This window comes from Hyperoodon ampullatus (genome assembly GCF_949752795.1).
Source record: "Hyperoodon ampullatus genome assembly, chromosome: 16".
In the NCBI taxonomy this organism is placed as follows: domain Eukaryota; kingdom Metazoa; phylum Chordata; class Mammalia; order Artiodactyla; family Ziphiidae; genus Hyperoodon; species Hyperoodon ampullatus.
Window position 1 is genome coordinate 67899688 of NC_136929.1, and position 25806 is coordinate 67925493.

The following is a 25806-nucleotide window of genomic DNA, read 5'->3' on the forward strand; positions in this document are numbered from 1 at the left end:
AAATTTAGTTCTATTTACTACAGCTTGTGTGACTAGGTTAATTATTGTTTGTTTAAATAGGTCATATGTCTGGCATTGATGTCTCAGGCACATGGAAGTGTTAAGTAAGCTTGGTTTTCTGGTATTAAATGTAGTAATTTTAAAAGCCACATATATTTGCCAGAAAAAAGTATATTTGCATTTATCACCAGACTATTCAAATAATTAGCTCTGGATAAAGACATTCAACCAGAAACAGAGTGAATGTTTTTGCTAACTTTTTACACCTGTTGCAAATATCAGATGCATCTGGTCTTGACTTACTGGAGATACATTTTTATGTTTCATCCAATGTAATTTATTAAAATATTGAGCACCTATCTTGTGCCCAACAGAATGTTACATGGTAGTTAATTGAAGAGCTATTAATTTTTCTGTGAAGGAGCCAAAAACCCACATAAGAATATAACAGATTATGGTTAGTGTTGTTAGAAAGTGAACAGTAAGGGAATGGGTAAATTCTAAGTGAATGACCCCCAAAACCGAAGTCACCGTCACCCTCACCTCAAAAGAGTAACTCCTTTCCTTCTGTTTAGCAAATAATAATTATTTGTTTTGTTGATGTCTGACCTGAGGTCTCTCCCTAAGATTTGGTTTTATAGACAAGAATCTTTGCTACATATGTGCCTTACGTTTCTGTAACATCTGATTATGTTCCATCCCTGGCCAACCTATGGTCAATGGTTTCTGGATCCCCCTGGAATAAAGCTTTGAATCCTCGAGCTCCATCTGACCCCAACCTTCTTTCCAGCCTCATCTCTCCCTAATTAGTTTTCTGTACTTTATGCTCTGGCCAATTTGGGCTACTTGCTTTCCCTCCACAATCAGGTCCCCATCACTTGCCTAAATTGTCTCCTCAACATAGAACTCTCTGCCTCCTCATCCTTGTCTATGAAAACCCTATCCATCCTTTAAGAAAGACCCAGATCTTGCTCCCCAGCCTGGTGCAACTACTCCCTGATCTGGGTTCTGACAGAGCTTGATTTGTCTACTTTTATGCGATCTATTCCCTAGTCTGCAATGTTTTATTGTTTATTTGTGTTAGTTTTGGATTAAATTGTAAACTTTTAGGTGGGATAAATGCCTATATTTCATTCATCTCTGGATGCCCTGTTGAACTCCATACCAAGGAACTTGTAAATGCTCATCAAATGAGTAAGTGAATATAGGCCTCACACCCCCTTCACCTTCAGCCCTATGATTATGAAAATGAGACACAGTATATATTTAAGCCCCCCATTATGCCCTGCCTACCTATATCTGTGTAGAAGTGCCCCTGTACTGAGTCTTATAGGCGAGCATTGAACTATCCAGTCTACTTCAGACAACAAATAGTAGTGGCCAACTTTATGTCTTCTTGGCAGATCCCCATTTATGCCAACACCTCAGGGGATTGTGGCCACTAGGTGTCACAGATGGAGTGACAGGTCATCATTCATGAAACATGCCAGTGGAATGGCCAAGAGCAGAGCAGCCCTAGGAGAGATGTTCTCCCTCCTGAGACATGCACTGACCCCTGTAAACCTGCAGGGGAACCATGTGTATGGAATTCTGCTGCTCTTATTCTCTCTGTGCTAGAGAGAACTGAGCATTTACTGGGCCAGCCCTAGTCAAAAGTAGGGAGGGAAGCAAAAGTATGTCTTCCATATCTCTTCTCTGTATCCCTCTATCCCCTTTCAGCATTCTACTTCTTAGACTATGTCTAATTCATACACATTGTTAGGGGTAGAAATTAACTTAGTATAATTCTCAGCAGTATTTGCAGTATTTAAAAAGAAGGTATAGAAAGACAACAGTTCCTGGAAAGTAAAGTCTCTCAGTCAGGAATTTCAGTCTTGGGACTGAACATGTCAGTATAGTTTAGTGATAACAACTGTGATTATGTAAGACCTAGGAGAATATACACTAAGTTAGTTTCCTTATTTATAAAAGGGTGGAAATAATAGTACCCTCCCGAAGTTGTTCAGAGGATTAAATGAGATATTACTTCTGTCAAAAACGGGGAAGAGTCTGAGATTCTACTCTGCTCACAATCTAATGAGTTACCCTGCCACAGTTAGTTTCATGGATGCTGGCAGAAGACATGAGACTCCTGCGTCAGAGACAAGGGACTTTCTGACTTGCAGCAAAAGTAGTAGCCAGAGTAGCGCATTCTCTTGTGCCCCAGTTCCCACAGGGCGACCCAAAGAGAGCCAGGCGACACCTGCACGCACACAGTGGCTGTGTTGCAGAACTCTGAGCTCAGGGAGCCTGAACCCTTCAGGACGGGCAGCAGCATGCTTGTCCTTTGCTTCAGAAAAGGGACATAAGGTTTATCACATTGGACAGCAAGTCTGCTCCTTGCTCTGGAGGGAGACACTTATCTATCTTCTTTATCTCCCAAAGCTGTTTCTCTAGACAAACATCTTGAAAAAGATCATCCGGGACAAAGGCAGTCAGTGTCTCTGCTGGCAGGACACACAGCAATGTGAGTGAGCCATGGAAAACTTGACTCTCAACTTGTAAAGCACTTATAATAGTACCTGGCACAGAGCAAGCCCTTGGTGACTGTGATTATTGCTGTTATTAGGGCAAAGAGACAATTCCACCTCATAAAAGATGACCTTGTTCAGTGACTGATGAAATAAAAAGAAAATGCAAACAAATCATCACGTATCCCATGTGTTCTAGAAATTGAAATAGTTGCTAATTGTCCACAGTTACCCAAACCAAGTCAGAAAGCTTGAGGAGAGCTTTCACTCTTCCCTCCAGTGCCTTTGGTATTGGCACTGACTCTGCACTTCCTGGACACTCAGTGGATACCGTGCGGTTCTTGGGAGAGAATCTGTAAGAGGGGGAGCTGCCCATTCATCAGCAAGTTCAGTCTTTCCACCCTTGAGGTACCGGTCTCTGCTTCAGGACGCAGAGCTGTGTCTTGCTTCTTTTTTGCAGGATGGATGCGTTGTGGTCCATTTCCTTCTAAAAATAAATATGCACCTGGACATTTTGTCTTCAAAATGCCATTGGGTTTTTCCATTAAGTTGAAATGACAAAGGATGGCTCTGAATGGAAATGGAAGCATCAACTCAAGGACTTGATGAGCTCCTAGAGGCAAGCTGGGTCACGTGAAGACAGAGCAGAAGGGTAGGCTGGTCTTAGGAGAGCGCTTTCTCTGTCCCTTCCTGCCAGAGAGAAGCCTGCTGTCCTCTGAATGCCCAGCTCTCTTGTCTCTGAGGAAAAGGAATTCATTTGCACTAAACTCGTTCACCCCTAGCATCCTGTGCTGTGTGGGGCACATAACGCAAGCCCATTAAAAATTTCTTAATTTTTTGTCTAAGAAGTAAAGGAGCCATTCTCTTCCAGGCAGTGTTTGAATTTTAATAAACATGGCACAGCTTAGACAAAAGATGAAGGTCTAAAAGGATGAACTGTGACATTTCAACATGAGTGAGAAAGAAAATTTGAGAAAGGCTTGGGGTGGGTTTCTATTCCTGGTCTCCTTCAAATCCTGTGACCGGGACTTGTCCTGCTTATTTCAGATCGTCTGCAGTTGATGCTTCTCCAGCAAAACAAGCATATGAATCACTTGGGATCCTGTAAAATGCACATTCTGGTTTAGTGGATCTGGATGGGGTCTGAGCTCCTATATTTCTTTCCAGCTCTCAGGTGACGCTGAGGCTGCTGATCCACTGAGGAGAGTTTGAGCATCACTAATTTAGAAAACTTTGCTGAAGAAGGCTTGAGGTGGAGGAAGGGGCGGGGGCTCCGGGGCTGCCTGCCTCTCAGGGCACTCTGAAAGCACCCGGAAGTTCCAGTGGGGCTGTGAGCCCAGAGTTTCTCTGACACTCTGCACCCCTCCCAGCTGAGTCCAGAAAAGCGGGTCAGGATAAGTGGTGGTGGTGAGGGGGGATGGAAATAACCTAGACGGCGCTGCTCCTGTGACCCAGCGCGGGGTCCCAGCACCCTGCGGCTGGCGCGGCTCAGGGCTCTGAGAGCAGATGGCAGGCGGGCAGCGTCACGTGGAAGAGCCCCAGGCCTGCTCACACCCCCATCCCTCGGTTGCTCTCACACCTCCCTCCTCAGCTTCATCCCAAGATGAGTAGAGAATCACCTGACAAGCAGACTGTCTGCTGATTATTAGTCACATTCCCAAGTCCTGGTGTCCATGCCCAGACCCCAAGCTGGCAGCAAATGACACTGCTTTAGAAAAACCTGCTCCAGCGCCAGAGAGAGCCAGCCAGTTCTGTGATGTCAGACTTCCAGATCTGGGGTGACATCTCTGGGCTTCAGAGCAGAAAGCAAAGAAACCAGTATGTTCTCAGGCTGCATATAGCTTGTTTCCTAAAACATTACAAAACAAAACATAACTAAACTGAAGTAATTCCTGGTGTGGTGCCTGGAATTATGATGCAGGTCAGTTCAATCCAAGTCAATTCAGCAGATATTGGCGGCGGGGCTTCCGGTGCTTAGCCAGAGTCTGCCCGAGCTGGATGAGACCACTTTCTCCTTGGATTCGAGGGGAGAGGCGTTCCCAGGGCCCTGGCCAGCCTGCTGCCTCCTCTCACCCCTTTCCATGGCTTTCCTTACGCTGCCTCTCCCCGTACAGCCTGGGTGCCTCTCCCCAGCTTCTCTCGCTTCTCACCACCCTGCCATCCCAGTTCATTTCCTGAAGCAAACCTGGCAAGTGAATTGCAGCCAGGTTTTAGTGAGAAGGGCGGCCCGACATGTCCTCAGATGTGCTTCACACAAATCACCCTGTGTTGATGGTTCACAAGGGCAGGCAGGAGGCTGGGGGAGGCTAGGGGAGGCTGGGTCAGGAGGGTCTGCTTCCAGGCCGCCTCCAAGCGGTCCAGAGAAGAGGAGAAGAGATGCCTAATAGGTATAGTCACCCGGACCAATGGAAGGGGCTCTCTACGGGCCAGGAGAGGCAGGACCAGCCCGGGGCAGGGAGGGCGGTGGGTGTACGAGCTGTGACCATAACATCTCTAACCTCAGGGGTCCTGGAAGGCAGCCCTGAGCTCAAAGATCTTTGGGGCCAGGGTGGTGTGAGCAGGTGCACATTCTTAGAATTCCTCAGATCACTTGGCGCAGATGATTCTGCCCTGTTTCTATCAGTGGACAGTGCGCTTGGGCCAAAATGCTACTGAAATCAGTGATCACCACCGAGAAGAGGTGTTATCGACTTCCCGGCCACTCTCCTTCCCACGTCTTCCCCCTCCTCTGCCCTGTGTTCTGTCTCCTCAGGATTCCAGGGCACGCAGGCTCTTTCCTCTCCCTCAGGATTGCATCATTCATAATCTTTCTATCGTAAATGACAGAATTATTTTACATGTTATTTTATTTTCTAACAAATCTGGTCATAGATATTTGAGTTCAATTCCTACTTCAATATTTTTTCCTGAGAAAGTTAGGCCAAAAGTGGTTTCAGTTTCCAGTGAAAAGGCTGATTTTCATAGAGGGCTACGACTTGGGGGTTATGGGGTGATCTTCACCCCTGTGATGCCCTAAGGCAACTGTCACTGCCACTGCACCCCTGTGTCATAGGCAGAGGAGCAGAGGGAGGGACAGTTCCTTGCAGAGGCACCAAGAAGTTCCACAGCTAGTGAGAGAGGTTGGCTCACAATTCAAATCCAAGACTCTGACTCCAAAGTTCTTAATTCAGGCTTTGTCTGTCTGTCTGTCTGTCTATCTATCTACCTAATCTATCATCTCTCTATCATCTATCTATCTATCTATCCATCATCTGTCTCTCTCTCTATCTCTCTAAAATATATTCTACAATATAGTCCAGCTCTGAATGCAGTGGTTTCAGGCAGAGCCTACTTTGCCTCAGGATTTAGAGGGATCTCAGGTTTATTGTCAGCAAGAATAGTGAGGGGAGAGTTAGGTAGATCCCCCCCTCATTAATTCTTCCATCTTCCAGCTGACACCATCCATTCACCCACCCAACCATCCATCTGGCCAGCCATCCAGCCATCCAGCCATCCATCCAGACTTCCATTTACTTGCTCCCCAACTACCATCACCACCAAGCATGTCGCAGTTCCTTTCAGTAACAGCTGCTTTTATGTCATCATGAGTCTCATCAAGGTGATGAATTTCAGAGGAAGTTTGAGGATCCAGACTTAGAGACTGGCATTGGGTGTCACTGAGCAAACAGCAGGCAGATGTTAGCAGAAGCTCTGCTGTTTAGGGTGGTATTTTCCTGGAAGTCTGTCAAGGAGTTTTCCAACTAAAATTAACTTAGCGGCATCTGAGCCAGAAACACAAGCTGTGCTTCATTCTCATCTTCCTATGTGCACTGTTGAGTGTGTGTGCCTGTGTGTGTGTATGTATGTGTGTGTGTGTTAGGGATGAGGCCAGACATAAAAAGGGCTTTGGAGAACAATAAGAAAGGGCAGTGTTGTATTAATTGATGCATCTCTCATAAAAAGGTACCCGGTGTGTAGCTCACTACAGGACACAAGTACACTTTCTGAATTGCATTGAATTGAAAGCAAAAGCCCACGCTTGTCAGGTTTACACCTAGGAATGCAGTCAGTCACCAGCAAGGGTGGTTATAACCCTGGTGATAATATGCCTGTCCTTATCTGGGAAATGACAGTGAAAGATGAGGCATTGAGGGTTGCTGGAACTAGCAACCAGAAGCCTTGGCTTTCTCTGAGGCTGACTCTATAGACCATCTTTTGTAGAGCCTCTCTTCCCAGAATTGCTCCCTGGAGGCGCCACTCTTTGGATTCCACTAATAGGCTTCCCTGCCGTCTGGCTTTCAGGTGGGTTTGGTCAGTGGCTGGGGAGGAGGGTCAGGACATAAGCAGGGGCCAGAGGGGGTGTGGGGAAGAGACGGGTTGAGTGTTTATTACCCCGGGTTCTGCCATATAGGCTTGCTCTGGGCAGGCTGCATCCCTTGACTGAGTTCACCCTCCTGTCAGGGTCCTCTTAGGTCTTTTCTACCTCTACTTGCCCCTTCATGACTCGGGATGGTAAGAGCAATTGCCTTTGCCAGCCCCAGCCTCTTGTAGTACCTCCCAGGGATTTCCCTAATCCTTGCCCATGCCTTTGTAATAATTCCCTTTGTTTAAAATTATCCCAGTTTCTGGCCAGGATTCTCTGATATACAGGTAAACTGGAGTAATGGGATCCTAAAGCAAGACCTCTAACTTATTTATGTATGATTTTCCTCCATTGGAAGTTATGTAATACCAGTCTTGCCTTCTCACTAGGAAATTGTAAATGCACAATAAGAAGGTAGAAAAAGAGGCTCTGGAAGACTTAAAATAAAAAAGCAATTCAAAAGCAAGGTGCTAATACAACTTATGCAATGTCATCTCTTTAACTTTCCAGCCATGATACTAGGCAAGGTAAACTGTTTAGTCACTAGCAATCCCGGGAAAATGTATCCTGCTTCTTTCTGGGGTGTTTTTCAAGAGGCAGCATCTTGCTTTCTACCAGCAATTCAGCCGAGCATGGAAAATGTTGCACACAAATTCCAAACTTCATCAGAACATTCCCACACTTGGCCAGATGCCCTCCATTTTGTGGACACAGATATCCAGTGGCTGAGACAAATGAATCACATTGGTAATCAGTGAGTGCAATAAAACCACATTTGACTTTGTAGAGTACAGCTCACCTGTGTTTCATGTTTCCCCACCCAATTCAAGGAGGAACCTTCCTAGGCCTTCCAGGTCACAGCCTGCTCTGCTTGGTTAAAACCATCCACGAGGTGCCTCACTGCCTGGCATCCATGCTGCTCTAGGACACACATGCTTTCTGGGCCACTTCCTCACATCCCTCAGTCCTGGCCACAGGCTGCTCTCTGGCAATCTTGTCCAAGGAGGCACGGGGGCTCCAAAGGTCCCAGTGAGCACACATGGACACAAGGGTCAAGTTGTTCTGCTCTCATTTCTCAGGGGTTCCTTCCATACCCAGAGTTTCCAGGATTGCTACGTGGCTTGTCACACACATCCCTACGTCTGATCTTTTAATAAAGGTCCAGGCCCCCAGATCTACCTCACTAGCTACAGACACTCAAAGGTTTGACTTGTGCCAGAGTGAAATGTGTAAGGTGTAGCAGGCAGAGGCTTCCTGGTTTAATGCTTTTCACTCCTTCAAGGAACAGAAAAATAATCTTCAGTCTAGGATTAGGGCTGGAGAGGAAAGAGGAAGAATAATATTGAATGTTCTTGGGCCTTCCTGTTATGGTTTGGTAGTGACTTCTAGGTCTTTGCATGGCCGTGCAATCAAGAGTAGGAGAAAATTTAGCACAAGGGGGCCCGTGGCTTGTTGGTGTGTTCTGCAAAGTTTAGGGCCCTCCTTACAGAAGGTTCTAAGCCAGGCGGCTTGGTCTGTACATAAAAGCCTCCCCGACCTTACCCTTCTAAGACTATACGTGGATACTCGACAGCCTCAATAAGGCTTCATAGCAATGCCCCTGACACCATTTCAGATGTAGCTTCTGAAATAAGCTCCCCACGTCACTCTGCCTTCCCCTTCTCCTTAGCCATAGCAGTAGGGACCCAGGGAGGAAGGATGCTGTGTGTTCCTGTGTGTTCCTTCAGGCTTCCTGGGAGACTGCGGTCCCTCTCCTGATAGAGTTTCAGGTTTACCCTGATGGTCTGTGCGATGCAGTGAGGCGTGGTGGCACCTCGCTGGCATGGTCTGTCAGCTTGCCTAGAATAGAATCTACGGCTGGGCTGGTTGCCTCCTTCCGCCACTCCAACTGACAGACAGGTTGTCTCTCCCCCGGAAGCTGGCTCCCGTCTGCCCCCTGTTGGTCTGCAAATGTGATCCTGTTTTAACTCTCATTTTCAGCAGAGACATGAACAGCTACAAATGCCATATGGATTTCAAACATTCACTTTTGAAAGTGACACTTTAGTTCAGTCATTTAAAGCCAGTATCTCCACCAGTTTCATTAAGACTCCCCATTTTGCTGATGCCAGATGACTTAAGTGGAGAAATTCCCTCATTCTAGGAAGTTGGAGGAGGTCAAAGGCACTAAGTTCAGTACACAATTCCCTTTAGGTTCTCTTACAACACCCCCCAAAAATGTCCAGAAACTGATTCAGGATATGTTCTCCTCTGTAACTGGTTACGCCACATCTTGGTGGCAAGATACAAATCCATTCCAGAAAGGACTCATCACAGAAATCATCCACTTGAAACTGACATTAATACTGGTCACCTTCAGTGTCTCAGAGAAGGACTTTGTGAATTCTTCCCACTGAAAACAGTGACTGCATGGGTTAAAATCCACCAGCCATATTCCAGAACTACTCTCCCTTCTTTAAGAAAACAATGCGACAGATGAATGGATAAAGAAGATGTGGCACATATATACAATGGAATATTACTCAGCCATAAAAAGAAACGAAATGGAGTTACTGTAGTGAGGTAGATGGACCTAGAGTCTGTCATACAGAGTGAAGTAAATCAGAAAGAGAAAAACAAATACCGTATGCTAACACATATATATGAGATTAAAAAAAATGGTTCTGAAGAACCTAGGGGCAGGACAGGAATAGAGACACAGACATAGAGAATGGACTTGCAGACACAGGGAGGGGAAAGGGTAAGCTGGGACGAAGTGAGAGAGTGGCATGGACATATATACAGTACCAAATATGGGAAGTAGCCACACAGCACAGGGAGATCAGCTCGGTGCTTTGTGACCACCTAGAGTGGTGGGATAGGGAGGGTGGGAGGAGATATGGGGATATATGTATATGTATAGTTGATTCACTTTGTTATAAAGCAGAAACTAACACACCATTGTAAAGCAGTTATACTCCAATAAAGATGTTAAAAAAAAAGAAAAAGAAAAAGAAAACAATGCAGGTGCATTCCACACCCTTCCTAAACGGAGATAGATGGACTGGAGGAATCTGTAAAAGTCCCTCTGGTTCTGGAACTGAGTGTGTCGGCTCTAGTTTGCTAATCCCTCTTCTACTAAGTGCGTTTGATAGGATCTGTGGGGTTCATAAAAAGCTCAGAGTAAAGACACGGCAGAGAAACATGTGGCTTTGGTTATAAAACAACACACAGCTCCCTGTCACCCTGCATCCCTGGGCAATAGTGCTGGTGCACAGGGGCAGGGATGTAGGGTCCTGCCTCCCTATTCCCCTCGAGAATAGGGTTAATTAATATAGGACCCTCATTGGGCCATAGTTTACAGTGAGCAGAGCCCAGGAGGGTACGAATGCTCCCGTAGGGGGCACACCCTTTGCCTCTGTTTACTTTGGCACTGGCTCTGTGGACTAAAAGATCTTTGAGAAATTTGCAATATTCAATACCTGCGAGATTCTGAAATTATGTGATTTCCTTTCATGCATCCAGGTAATGAATTGCAGTCTGAAGAGTGACCGTCATTGGCCAGGGAGATCTCGCTTTTGTTTGATCCCTGGTGCCACTTGCTGTCACAGATTCCACCTTGCCAAAAAGGAGGACCTGGGATAAAGATCTGGAACTCTTAAGGAGAGTCGTGTGCACAAAATTTTGGGAGGGACCATGGCAGGAGACCTATTTGGTCTTTTTCTTTCCTTTCTTTCTTTTTTTTTTTTTTTTTTTTTTTTGCGGTACGCGGGCCTCTCACTGCTGTGGCCTCTCCCGTTGCGGAGCACAGGCTCCGGACGCGCAGGCTCAGTGGCCATGGCTCACGGGCCCAGCCGCTCCGCAGCATGTGGGATCATCCCAGACCGGGGCACGAACCTGCATCGGCAGGCGGACTCTCAACCACTGCGCCACCAGGGAAGCCCTTTCTTTCCTTTCTTAAAAGCGATATGAGCATCAAACTATTTACAGCCTCAAGTAAACCTGCAGTTCAGAACACTGAAGCATACATAATACAGTCCTCTCAACTGAACAGTGCATAAGCAGGCACTCTGGAGATTTCATCACACAGGATTGGTGTGACTGTAATTAAGAGGATTGGCACAGTTGGCTCCCTGAAAAAAGGCTTAACTCAGGTTAACACTTTAATATGAATAACATTTTTCTGATTAAAAAAAAGAGGAACAATGATTTCTTAATGTACTTTCTGTGCTTACGGTCCACCTTGTCACACTGCACCTAACCTTACATCTTGGAGTCCGTTCTCATGTGCGTATTCAGATCATATATCAATATATTAAGTATGCAGATCCCTGCCCCCTTATGGTCCTAGTGTTGCCGGGCACTGTGGATGGATTGCAGCCTGTTTTCTTTTGCTGATGGCTACTTTGACATGCTCAATGCTTGTGCTCTGGAGCTTTTACGATTCGACTTATAGAACCTTGTACTTGGGATATGCATTATCCTCTGAAAAGGAAAACATATGACCTTTAGGGAAGAAATGTGGACTTTGCGAGTCCTTGTTTAAGCTTCCTGAAAAGCACTACCTCATGGGCTGACAATCACGTGCCTTCCACAGACCATTTCCTCTGCTGCTGAAAGAAAATGCGTAATTACCAGAGAAAATGTCACTTTGCATGATGTACAGGTGACGTGGGAAATGAGGCACAATCACAAAAAGCAACAAACATTCCCAAATACGCCTGCCTTATCTGTGCTTCCTTAAGAGCCAAATGCCCTTTTGGGGAACAGACCTGTCCCTAGTAGCATTTTCGATGACTCCCAGCCCTTCTTACATTTCCTTGTCAATTAAAAATGATAAATTAAGCTTCTTGCAGGGCAGACAAACAATCAGCCAGTGTGAACCATATGAAGACTCAAGATTTTGGATGAATCAGAATCAGCCTGAAAAATTCATCTGGTGACTCTGGGAACTGACCGCCAGCCAGAGGAACATCGGAGATGTCGCACGCGGCACCCAGGCATTCTGACGAGCCACTGGCGTTAAGAAAGTTGCAGTGACATTTCCCCGCAGCCTATGCTTCCTTCCTGGCTCCTGGGAAGAATGGCCAAGTACATCCACATGTGTCTACCCACCGCCCAGACAAATCCAGCACCACATTCAAGACAGATGTTTGTCCCGCCTGCCGATGCAGGGGACACGGGTTCATGCCCTGGTCTGGGAAGATCCCACATGCCGCGGAGCGGCTAGGCCCGTGAGCCATGGCTGCTGAGCCTGCGTGTCCGGAGCCTGTGCTCCGCAATGGGAGAGGCCACAACAGTGAGAGGCCCACGTACCGCAAAAAAAAAAAAAAAGACAGATGTTTGTCCTTTGCAGCTTTTATTTTTAGAGGCACGTTGTGCAGAAGTATGTCCATTGGACTGGTTATTTATTTTGCTTTCTGCTTCAGGGGTGTTGATGAAGAGTGAGGATCTAAATCATTGCTTCTCCTCAACCAACTCACAGAAGGCAGCCTGGTGCATTTCATGTCCTGAGGGCAAATGGAAATTATGTGTTGTGTGTGGCAATTATTTTCTATGCTGCTGCTCCTTTCCCGGCATGTAGATGTGTCAAGAGGGTGACTGTTTATCAACTGGCGGGGGGAGGGGCGGCTGTGAGGGCAGATGAGGAAGGAGGCAGGAAATCCCCAGTTCTTTTCTTCCACCTCTAATTCCTTTCAAACAGACACTCTGATTTTATATGAAGTAAAGCTCTCTGCATAGTCAAATTGGTCTGCCTTTCTCAGATATTTTCCTAAGTAGAACTTCCACTAAGATGGGCTTAACTAATGATGGAAAGAATGTAAGCCATCTGTGGAAAACCCTTAATCTTCATGAAAAAAAAAAAAAGAAAGAAATCATACCAGAGGCGCTTTGTAAATTTCGTTTACCTCTCCTCCACTTCCTCTCCATTTACAAAGTAATGACTGCATGTGCAGAAGGGAGAGAAACCAACTGACGTTTTCTGCACAAGGCATCTTTCACTGTTGTTGCCTGTAAATGACGGATAGTGAGGTCATGGAAAAATGGGGCTGCCTTTTAGTAAGCTTTTTAGTTGATGGAGATAGTTATATGAATAGTAATGTTGACAATGAAAGTAACAATCAAAGCTTTTTGAGTTCTAACCATGTACAAGACTCATTGGTAAAGTGCTGTATATGCCTCTGGCCGTCCAGGTGGTCCAACAGCCGTACAAGGCACTTACTATTGCTGTCTTATCACCTCTAAAACAGAACTCTGGATTGCACCTCCCCAGATCTACTCTTCACCAGGGCTTCCTCTTCTTAGTAAGTGGTATCAGCAGCTACTGAGCTGCTCTGGCCACAGACCTGGAAATGAGCCATCTTTGGTTAATCTCTTTCCCTTTGCCCTCCCACATCTGATTTGACAGCAGATTCTGCCAAACATGACAGCACCGTTTCCTAACGTGGTGTCTTTGATAGGATCTTTGCTTACTGCTCAGACCTCACCCTCCCATCCCTCTTCTCCTGGCTCAGTTCCCAGGGACACTGGCCTTTCCATTCCTTAAATGCATCACACTTGTTGGAAATGTGCTTTTAATCTCTCTCTTTAATAGATCTCGAGTCCTTCCATTTGTTTAAAGTCCACTGCCATAATCTCAGGCTAAACTCATCATCTTCAGCTGAGAATATGGAAACAGTCTCCTGACTGGTCCATGCTTTCGCTCTTGCCCCCCTTAGGAAGACCCAATAGTAAGAGTGAATTGGGAAACTAGTCAAGTCACCTCACTGCTTAAATCTCCCAGGGCTTTGTATTGCTCCTAGAAGAAATCCCTATGTCTTAACTTGTCTGCTTGATCTACTGCTGCCTGCCTCTCCCACCCCGACGCCCCGTCACTGACTCCCTCACCCTCCAAATCCCACACATACTGGCCTGTTATCTCTACCTTGAACAAGCCCCACTCATTTCTGCCTCAGAGCTTTGAACTTGCTGCTTCTTCCTCTGAGAAACACTTCCCCTATCTTCACATGATTGGCTCCACATCGTGGTCATAATTTTACACTTGCAAGTGAAAAATAAATAATAATCAAAGGGGAATAATGTATAGTCATATTTGCTTCAAAATTGGGAGAAGGTTGAGAGACAGATTTTGGAGGAGTTTGGATGACAAAGCAGCAGATCTTAAAGAAGGGGACTTTGGGTTTTTCGTACAGGAGTTGGGCTGAGTCTGAGTGTACACACACCTCTTGGGAAGAGATGATGTGCATCTTTCTATGATTTGGTCATAACCATCATAAACAAGTCAAATACTTATGCATTCATATTGCCTCACCTACTCTGACTGATGCCAACACTGCATGGATGAAAACTCTGGAGGGTGCAGAACGGGCAAGTTTGTAGAAGAAATGAATTACTCCTACAGTTAAGAAAAACTTGGCTTAGAAATGAATTAAGGGCTTCCCTGGTGGCGCAGTGGTTGAGAGTCCGCCTGCCGATGCAGGGGAAACGGGTTCGTGCCCCGGTCTGGGAAGATCCCACATGCCGCGGAGCGGCTGGGCCCGTGAGCCATGGCCGCTGGGCCTGTGCGTCCGGAGCCTGTGCTCCGCAACGGGAGAGGCCACAACAGTGAGAGGCCCACATACCACAAAAAAAAAAAAAAAAAAAAAAAGAAATGAATTAAGCCCTGCCTAAGGTTAAAATTAACTGGTAGAGTTAAACCCAGAACTGTCTACTGCTCCTCCAATAATGTGCTGGTCCATGGTGTTCTCACACATCATTCTTATTCTGTTGAATTTCATCTGAATCACGTAATCTAACACAAGATTATATATACTCTTCCCTAATGTTTCACATGTATATATTTTGCCTTATCAACACATTTGTAAGTTCCTAGAATCTGAAGACCAGTCTTTCATAGTACTTGGTACATAGAAGTCTGTTCATATACGTTTGTTATTTAGATAACTATATTTCTCTTGTATCCCTAGAGATATTTGGCCATGTTGTTATTAAATCCTTGTTGAAGTTATCAGTAGCAATGCACCTATTCTGTATGCAAAAGAGATACTATATAAAATAGAATTCTTAGGTAATAAAGTTCAATTTAAACAGAATGAATTTTGAGTTTCTCTGAATGAATTTACATACATACATACACACGTACCTTCATCCACTCTATTCTTAAATCCTTCACAAGGGGGTTTCTTAATGGAATCAAGATAAGTCATCATTCATATTACCACAGTCTAAAAATATAATGGAATATCAGAATTACAGTGAGAGAAAGAAAAAGCAAATGTCATTCCTCAAACTCAGTCAGTCTTCTTGGACTCAGGTCCCTAGGTTATCTCAGACAACTGCTTATCTCAAGTAATTCATGCTAAGAAGCTTTTACTAGTTATACCCAGTGTGTCTGAGACACCCCCTCTGTCACTGGGTGACTGGGCAATGGATTACACAGTCAACGCGTTACTTTAACCAGGTGGTCATTTACTCATTTGCTAACTAATCATTCAATATTTGTGACAATCACATAGGCCTGGCCTGGCCTGACCATGAAAAACTGATAAATGGACAAACATGAAAATTCTTAGGCCCTAATGTACAAGTATAGACAAAGTTTGACCCAGTACTGTCATGGCAAGCATTTTGAGGCTAGGACCCTGGCTATTAAGCTAGATGTTACTTAGTTGAGCTGCAAAATTATTTTCTTATATAGTGGAAAAAGATATTTCTGGGTGCTGACATGGCTGTGGACATAAAAAAATTACAGTTCTCCATTTCTCTGACATGACAGATGTCTCACTTTGTGTGGCCTGCCAGTGCCACCAAAAATTGGGCATATCTCTGTAAGATACAAAGAGAAGCAATGGGAGCTACATTCACTCCCAGTGTCCTTGTCTTATTTATAACCTTTGCATTGTTCATTAGCTGCTTTGGGAGTAAAACAAAGAAAAAGTAACCTTGAACCAAATCCACATTATTATTCTCTCCCATCCTCTAATATGAAAGTCGTCTTAGTCTGACTTATTGCAACTATTCTATGTGCTGAGAATTCAAAGACAATTAAGCTGGAATCCCTTTCCTTGACAAATCTTCAGGTATAGACATATTAACACACACACACACACACACATTCATTCACACATAGGCAAATACATATAAGGTGCCGTGCGAGCGCTGGGGAGGGAACAACTTATTCTGTCAGGGTTGGGGGAAGTGGAGGTTGGAACGAAGAAAGAAAGGACATTTGAGAATTCTCTTTGAACTGGGTCTTGAAGATTGATAAGCAGTTCTCTTTAGACTCACCAAGAATGAATGACACCCCAGGCAAAGGAAACAGGATGTTGGAAAACAGAGCAGAACGGGCCAGAACATGTAGATGCAGTTGCAGCCTAGGATTGATGGAGTCCCTCAGAGAGGATGAAGACAGCGGTTAGAATTCATAGGAAAGAATTCTTGGAAACACTAACATTCAGGGAGATGAGAACCCTGAAAAAGACTGAAAAGGAGCCTTGAGCATGTATATGGAGAACCAGGAGGAATGATATTGAAGGAGCCCAGGCAGGAGATGCTAGGTGGAAGGTACCTCATGGAGTCGGCAGGTAGGTGATGGCTGGTTTGCCTCATGGGGTGGCAAGGAGTGGAGTTGTGAGGGCAGAAAGCAGCTGATGTTATTTCAAGAATAACTGGGAGCAGAGAAACTGGAGACGATGACGCAGGCTGCTCATATGGAAGGCTGCTCTTGTGGAAAGCCCGACACGTAGAGAGGGCGAGATGGTACCTAGGGGGGATGCATTCAACAGATACGGTTTGCATTTAAAGAATGCCTGCAAAGAATGAGTAGGGAGAGAGATGTGAATGACAAACTTAAGAAGTTGGTTGCTGGAGGAATTAAAGGGAAGCACTTACGTTGATGGAGGAATGAGGTTGGCTGAGACAGGGGCTCGTCTCCAAGATAGAAGTGAAGGACGTAAACACAAGTGAGGATGGAAATGAAGAAAAATGAGGATCCTGGCCTGCAGGTAACTATTTTATATGAGAAGTAGGAGGCAATGTTTATTGCTTCAAATTATATGAAATGATTATCTTAAATATTCCAGGCATTGGAAACAAATGGACAGAAAGACTTCTGGAAGAAGAGGACCACTGAAACAAGGCCGTGAGTTTGGCCCTGGAGATGAACACGTTTGTCCCTGTAGGCGGAGGAGGGAGAACGACTAAACAGATCATCTCTCACCAAATGAACCCTCTACTTTCCAGGGAAGAAAAGCAGGGGGCTGCTCTGACTTTGCCAACTGAACGAATGTTTCTCCATGAACATGAGTACATTTGGTGCCTTTATTCGTGAAGCTTTTACATTTGAAGAATTCAAAATACTTCATAAAATACTTGTTTTTTAATATGGCATCGCAGTAGTTATAATCAAAGAAAAAACTTATTTTAAGACAGAGCCATGAATAAAAGTTATTTACAAACCTATTCAAAGGCGCAAAGTATAATGGAAAACATACAAAGGCTTATTTTTACCTTTGAAGCAAAACTTTGGCAGATTGTATTTTGGATTCTAAATATTTCACTTACCGTTACAACCAATATTCATGAAATGCACTGACAGGAGTCTAACACCAACTTTAAAAAGATGAAGTATCTTTTCCTTAATTAATGTCTACAAAGAGATTTAATGATGAAAAGTGCCATTAAGTGCCAAGTACTATTAATTATTTTCTGCTGCAAGAGGCATAGAGTCCTCATTATATACTGTTTTAAATATTATAAAATATTTACAAAATAAGTTTTAAAAAAATTGCAAACAAGCCAAATAAAAAGGCATTTTCCTTTTGAGGTGAAACTTAAGATCAAAACCCAAAGAAAAACTCATTTGCATCCTACATGAATAGGCTTCAATGAATGCTCCAAAGATACCTGGCACTTTGCTTATTCTTTTTCCATATTCCATGTACCTCTGCTGTCTGCATAAACTGAAGTGAGTTACTACTTGAAATTTTGGCACAAATGTTAATTTTTTAAAACTGTTTTTAAACTATTTTTATTGAGGTATACTTTACAATGTTTTGTTAGTTTCAGGTGTACAGCAAAGTGATTCAGTCATATATATATGACTTTGTATATATATTCTTTTTCAGATTCTTTTCCATTATAGGTTATTACAAGATACTGAATATAGTTCCCTGTGCTCTACAGTAGGTCCTTGTTTTTTATAATCTAGTTTATATATAGTCGTGTGTATCTGTTAATCCCAAACTCCTAATTTATGCCTCCCCCCGCTTCCTCTTTGGTAATGCTAAATTTGTTTTCTATGTCTGTGAGTCTATTTCTGTTTTGCAAATAAGTTCATTTGTATCATTTTTTTTAGATTCCACATATAAGTGACATCATATATTTCCCTTTCTGTCTGACTTACTTCACTTAGCATGATAATCTCTAGGTCCATCCATGTTGCTGCAAATGGCATTATTTCATTCTTTTTTATGGCTGAGTAATATTCCATTGTGTGTGTGAGTATGTGTATATGTGTGTGTGTGTGTGTGTGTGTGTGTGTGTGTGTGTACCACATCTTTATTCATCTGTCGATGGATACTTAGGTTGCTTCCATGTCCTGGCTATTGTAAATACTGCTGCTATGGACATTGGGGTGCATGTATCTTTTTGAATTTTCTCTGGATATATGCCTAGGAGTGGTATTGTAGGATCATATGGTAGCTCTAGTTTTAGTTTCTTAAGGAACCTCCATACTGTTCTCCATAGTGAACAAATGTTAATTTTATCTGATGGCAAACACATGCCGGGATCCCCCACTTGCCATCTCTGTCCAGCTGCCTACTTTGGGACTATCCCCTGAGGACTCAGCCTCTGAAGCAGCTTCTAAAATTCCCTGGTTTGAGGGGAGGAAAAACTCGGAACTCTCTGTAATCTCTGGGTCTGGTCTCTGTAGGGAGTCATTCCTCAGTCCAGACCCAAGTTGGCGCAGAACTAATAAGTAAATTCACTTATTAAATCGAACGGTAACTTGGTGTCATGCATTGTGCCAGTTCCTGTTCTCAAATTATGCATTGTCTACTAGAGAACTTTATCTCCCTAATCACTACTGTCTAAGTCTGTTCTGGCTGCTATAACAAAATACCACAGACTGGGTGACTGAAATAACAGACCTTTACTTCTCACGGTTCTGGAGGCTGGAAGGTCCAAATTCAAGGTGCCGGCAGGTACAGTGTCTGGTGAGCACCTGCTTCCTGGTTCTCATGTGTCTGTGTTCTCAACCAAAGGAAGAGGCAAAGGTGCATTCTGGGGTCTCTTTTATAAGAGCGCTAATCCCCATCATGAAGGTTCTGCTCCTATAACCTAATCACCCCAAAGGCCCCACCTCCAAATATCATTACACTGGGGATTAGGTTTGAACACATGCATTTGGGGGGACGCAAACAGTCTAAAGCAGCTATTTTATAATAGGCTCTGCCTTATATTTTTGAGAGAGAGAGAGAGAGAGAGCCAAAGTAGGGAAGGTTAGCTGGCAGGAGAAAATGTTAAACTTTTCATTTTTTATGTTTTCTCTGAAGGCCCACCGCTCGCACCATTTATGGAACTGCCTTGGCTGCTCAAGGGACCAGATGTTCCCTGGGGTTGCAACCCACTGCTCCTGCATTTAGCCTCCTGGCTGGTTGGTTGCTTGCTTGGATTCAGCCCAGTACAGATGGCATCACCGCTAAATCAGAGAAGGATGACACACGGTTTCCTGATCCTCCTTCAAGTTGCTACTTTGCTTGTAAGAGCTCATTTCCTGGGAGTCCAAATAATTAAGTTTCACCTGTGCCATGTATTCCATAATTACATTATTTTGTTAATTATGCTTGATGACAAAGTTATCAAAATTCAACCTGATCAAAACCAAAATAAAATCTGGAAGCAAATGTCTCTTGCTGTACCATCACAGTCATTTATAAATAGGGCACTTTGCACATTTCCTGGAGGGGAGACAACTCTCCTCACTCTACACTTATTCTTGCATATCCCATCACCTGAGGGTGACCAAACCCACTAGGGAATTTTTTAATGTAGGAAATGGCAGTGTTTGCTTCAAATGGTAAGTCCTAAGAATTGGCTTTACATACAAACAGCATGGGGAGTATGATTTGAACAATGTGATGTAAGAGGCATGGGGCACTACCCCATGTCTCACTGCTAATTCACCTTCCCCAGTGTCTGATATTCCACCATTGGACATTCTTCTTTGTGTCCCCTCTCGTCAGTGAAGTCTAGATGAAATTGCCTGTTCAAGTAATTATCACAAGGGTGACGGGAGTTCAGTACCACTTTTTCCTCCAGATACTCCTAGGCCCCTAACTCCCAATGGAAGGTGTGATATTGAGGAGAAAAGAAATAACACCAATGTGAGTTAAGAGGTAAGTCACTCCTAACTTACAGAGGCTGACTTTACCTGCTTTACAGCTCAGAGGAGGGTTGGCATTTAGCTGGGATGCTGTCTGGGTACCGGGATCTTGCCCATTGGAGGGAGCCCCTTCTCAATGTCTGATTGCTATTTTTGTGCTTCTAGGTCAAGGTATTCCTGGACTTGGAACACAGGGGTGTGGTCCCCTGCAAAATATTGCTGTTCTCAAGCTGCCTGCCTATGAGATTACATATTACGACGGGGAGGTTTTTGCTTATCATCTTTTAAAGCATCAAGCATTAAAGATGCTTACTCCATCAGAACAAGTGAGCCACTGAGTGTCTTACCCCTGTGACTCACTATGGGATCCAGCCTGGATACTTCATTACCTTCTAAGCAGATATACTGAAGTGAGATGTTTATCACCCTAGGTTTCTCCCTGTTGTACATGTCCATGTTCACTCTCTGGGCTGGAACTGTCTTCCTAAAGATCATAAGGGGACAGTTTTTCTCTCTAACACTCGCAAATTTGCGTGATTTCTAATCTACATGGCTTTTTGACACATATTTAGCTTAAAGGCAGGTAAAACAAATTTAAAAAAACAACAAAAAAAACCCTGCACCACCAGAGAAGAAAGGAAAAGGAATTAAAATATAAGCAGATGATTTGCAGCAGAGGAAGAAGAGTGGAATTTCTTTTGTTGCTGATGGACTATGTAATGCAGTATTTCTTTGAATGTCCTTTTCTATGGATCGAAGCAATTGCTCATTTGTACTGAGGAAAGGTGCTTCAGATTAATTTTGGAAACTTCAATACCTCACTATGCTAAATTTTAATTATTTCACTTCCTGCTTGGTATATTAATGTCGTGATTACCCTTGAAAGTGTATTACCGATGATGATTTATGCAAAACCCAGCCAGCTCCACAGCTCTGTCGGTTTCAATTAAAACCAGCCACAGAGTAAGCGGGCTGTCGCCGTGCGGGCTGTGGACTGTCATTACTCTCACGAGCAGGTACAGTCTGTTTACTTAAAGCATTACCTTTGTTTATCCTTCTGGAACCATCTCTTCCATGGCACGACTAACCACTGAGAAAGGAAATTGTAGCGATTTGGTCTGCTGACCTTGGATCCAAACTAAAACTATCCAGGAAAATGTATTTTATCTCTGCTTCTCTGCTGATATAGGACATTTTGGGCCAATTCTTCCCTCTTTTGAACAGTTCAAGGGCTGAACTGGCCCAAAGTGCTATTGAGAAGTTATCGTTTACTGATTTCCAGGAACAGGGTTTGCTCAGTCTCCGGGGAGTGTGGTCATCTGGAGTTAATCATGAAGTATGTGCTCCTTCTCAAATGAAGCACTGTTTTCAGAGCTCATTTATCTCAATGACTCCGACTATTGAGAGTCAGGAAGTTTTCCATGGTGCATCCCCAGTACCCAGTCCTTCTAATTACTAATTTGGCTGCACAGTTATTGAAATCTCCTGTCTACCTGGCAGCCCTTCCTAAATCTATTCCAAACAATGTCACTGAGGTTACCTGCCAGGTCCGGAAGGCGCTCTTCCTTCTCAGTACCTGAGAGACAGGCGGCCAAGCCTGACTTCCATGGCAGTTTCATTTTAATCACATTTGGAAATTCTTGACTACAGGCTGTGCATTTATGAAGTCAAGGGAGCCTGTACCTGCCAAGTGAGAGGTCTACCGACAGCCTGCCAGGAGCAGAACCTGATCCTCAGCAAACAAAGAAAGTGCATCCACCTTCTGAAACCCGGGGCCAGATGGCCTCGTAGAATCATGGTGCCGGGAGGCCCAGGGCTCTTCCAGGGCTCACACGTGGTCTCAAATTGACCCTTCGTTCCAGCTTCATCTCCTGCCCTCTCCCTTCTTGCACTCTGTGCTCAGGCCATGAACTCGAAAGTACCAAGAACCTTCCCAAATCCATACTTTTGCCCTGACTGCTCTTTCCACCTGAAAAACTTTGCTTGTGTATTTTGAATGGGCAGTTTCTGTGTGTGTGTGTGTGTGTGTGTGTATTTTTTTTTAATCCTCTAAGTCTGTGCCCAAATATTTCTTCCTCCGAGGGCTTTGACTACCATACTATTCTCCATCCTATTTTGTTTATTTCCTTTATGGCACCTACTGTGATGTGAAAGTTTACTTCTATCTTGTCTAACCTTCCTGCTGCAGTGTGATAAGCTCCACAAGGGCTTTTTACCATGGTCTCCCTGGCACAAACCACAGAATTGGGATGACGTGTCACAATTTCAGTGCCCTGTAATCAGGAAGGTGATGTTTCAATCTAGCTACAATTCCCATTCCCTCTTATTCAACAGGCATTTGTTTATTTATGACTATATGAACCACTCACTAAAAGGTGTTTTTCAAGGCAGGTTCTTATGGATGCTATTTATGGAAGGCAAAGTCTTGCCGTGCTCAGTGGAGACTTTGAGTTGAGATCCACTGTTCCCTTTTTAGGGGCTGGCGTTTGTACTCAGGAGGAGAAATGCCATTAATTAGTGGGATAATGATTACAGCCTCCATCTGGCATTGCTTCCCTGGACGTGCTGTCTTGGCATATTCTAGTGACTGCCATCATCTGCCCAGGGGCAACTAGGCTAGAGAAAGAAGCCTCAGCAAGGAGAGTTGACAAATTAGCTTAATCTCACTCACTCTCCAAATGCTAACTGATACCATCCTTATATTTGTCTCTCCTAACTGCCTCTTTTGTGGAAACTGAATTGCAACAGGGTCTATTTTTGTCCTCCTCTTCATCTATAAATATTACACAAGTTCCTTCTGAGTTTACAGCCTAATCCTAAACACACACACTTTTTTTTTTTTTTTTTAAATATTTATTTATTTATTTATTTATTGGCTGTGTTGGTCTTCATTTCTGTGCGAGGGCTTTCTCCAGTTGCGGTGAGCAGGGCCCACTCTTCATCGCGGTGCGCGGGCCTCTCACTGTTGCGGCCTCTCCCGTTGTGGAGCACAGGCTCCAGACGCGCAGGCTCAGTAGTTGTGGCTCACGGGCTTAGCCGCTCCACGGCATGTGGGATTTTCCCAGACCAGGGCTCGAACCCGTGTCCCCTGCATTGGCAGGCAGATTCTTAACCACTGAGCCACCAGGGAAGCCCCCAACACACACACTTTTTGTGACTCTTTGTGCCCTTAACCTTGACTTCTAATCTCTCTCCCCACCCTGTCCTTCACTGTAGCGCTGTCAGACCCCTGCTAAATTCTCTGTTCCTGTACATGAAGCAGAAGCTGTGTTGCAGATATCTCTAGGGCTTCGTCCTCTGCCTCAGACTGGCCAGTAACCCCCTTCCTGTGGACTATTTGTAGTGTCACCTATGCAAAGGGACAATGCCTGGGGACTACAAGGGCCTGAAGGACCCTGGTTTTGTCATCATACAGATGCTCCAGTCCCAGTGCTCCCGTTTCTTCTAGCTTTGCAATATGATGCAAGTCACAACTTTTCCGAGCTTTGATTTCCAGTAAAATTGAAATAACAAAACCTCATGATTATTATTTTGAGAATTAAATGGATAATGTACAATGGACTGGGCATAATTCTGGCACACATAATGTACACAGACAATAAATCCAGCTATTTCTTCAGAACAGTACTGGGAGGTTCTTCACACTCAAATAACCAAAGCCTAAAAGCACATCATTAGTAATTTTCTTCTTTGGTAAAAAGTGTTCCATTTGCAGTCCTTGACAAAAATGAATAAAATCTGAGGGCACTGTATCCATCAGGGTTCTGATAGGATATGGATGGCATACTCAAAAAGTTTTAACTAAAGAGATTTTAATAAGAGGTATGAGCAGAATTGAAGGAACTCATAAAAGATGGGGAAGCACCCAAGGCCCAACAACAGCAAGGAGCTAATATCACCTTTAAAAACTAAGACAGTGGAGGAGCTTCAAGATGGCAGAGGAGTAAGACACGGAGATCACCTTCCTCCCCACAAATACATCAGAAATACATCTACACGTGGAACAACTCCTACAGAACACCCACTGAACGCTGGCAGAAGACCTCAGACCTCCCAAAAGGCAAGAAACTCCCCATGTAACTGGTCGGGTGGATGATAAGAGTCTTGGTGCTCCAGCCAGGTGTCAGGCCTGAGCCTCTGAGGTGGGAGAGCTGAGTTCAGGACATTCATCTACCAGAGACCTCCCAGCCCCATGTGATATCAAACTGCGAAAGCTCTCTCAGAGAGCTCCATCTCAATGCTAAGACCTAACTCTACTCAATGACCAGCAAGCTACAGTGCTGGACACCCTATGCCAAACAACTAGGAAGACAGGAACACAACCCCACCCATGAGACGAAGACACAAGAGGGAGGAGTTATGGGGGACATATGTATATGTACAGCTGATTCACTTTGTTATACAGCAGAAACTAACACACCATTGTAAAGCAATAATACTCCAATAAAGACGTTAAAAAAAAAAGAGTGCAATTTCAATGACAGAGAATAAAATAGAAGAAAATTGCAGCTCATTTTTTTTTTTTTTTTTTTTTTTTTTTTGCGGTACGTGGGCCTCTCACTGTTGTGGCCTCTCCCGTTGCGGAGCACAGGCTCCGGACGCGCAGGCTCAGCGGCCGTGGCTCACGGGCCCAGCCGCTCTGCGGCATGTGGGATCTTCCCGTACTGGGGCACGAACCCGTATCCCCTGCCTCGGCAGGCGGACTCTCAACCGCTGCGCCACCAGGGAAGCCCTGCAGCTCATTTTTGAGCTCCTACCCTGTGTCAGGTTATGTGCTAGGCTGGCTGATGGGATTTCAGGGTAGAGTACACATAAACTGTTAACCACAGTGGTATTCAAACTTCAGCTTGCATCAGAACCAGGTGTTGGAAAAAAAGAAAGAACCAGGTGTTGGACTTGATAAAACAGACTGCCGGGCCCCAGCCCCAGAGTCTCTGATTCAGAAGGTCTGGGGTGGGGGCTGAGGATTTGCATTTCCAACAAACTCTCCAGAGATGCTGATGCTGCTGGTCCAGGGCCACAATTTCAGAATCATTGAACTGTGACAGTATAACAGGACACTGAATACAACTTTCCCTAGAGTTTAGGGGGCAGAGGCCCCAAATTCAGAGACCAATAATTGACAGCCCACCTATGCAGAAGAAGCTGTGTGCGAAAAATAATTTCTGTAGCTACTCTGTCCTCAGAGTGGTAGACCATAACACCCCACTCCCTCAATATGGGCTGCCCATAATGACTTCTTTCCAAAATGTACAGTGTTGAAAGGCGGGAAACATAAAGACTAACTTTCCAGTGGAGAAACTGAACAAACACTACGTCAGCCAACTGATCAAGGTCAGTATCAACAGTGAAGGTCATGTAGACAGTGTGTACTCGTGATATAATGTGATGAGAATGGCACTTTGTGTGTGGTCTTCTTCCTCAAAACCGGTAACTCCAATGTAATCACGAATGTCCTCAATTAAGGACATTCTACCAGATACTTGACCAATATGCCTCAAAATCAGCAGGCTCATCAAAACCAAGAGAAGGCTGAGAACCTTTTACAGCTAATGGGGGGCCTGAGGAAACATGAGGACTAAATTTAG

General features: G+C 44.4%; 1 protein-coding gene across 1 annotated transcript in view; it reads left to right on the plus strand.

The window, feature by feature from the left end:
• The window catches only part of LOC307064933 (uncharacterized protein), a gene marked incomplete at its 3' end in the record, with an annotated part of 176156 nt that overhangs the window by 124366 nt on the left and 25984 nt on the right, over window positions 1–25806 (plus strand). Inside the window, exons 2-6 of the mRNA XM_079721639.1 lie at window positions 16914–16972; window positions 17958–18014; window positions 19389–19594; window positions 20384–20544; window positions 21175–21234. Of these exons, the coding sequence (XP_079577765.1) occupies window positions 16914–16972; window positions 17958–18014; window positions 19389–19594; window positions 20384–20544; window positions 21175–21234 (543 nt within the window). The remainder of the gene's footprint in view (window positions 1–16913; window positions 16973–17957; window positions 18015–19388; window positions 19595–20383; window positions 20545–21174; window positions 21235–25806) is intronic.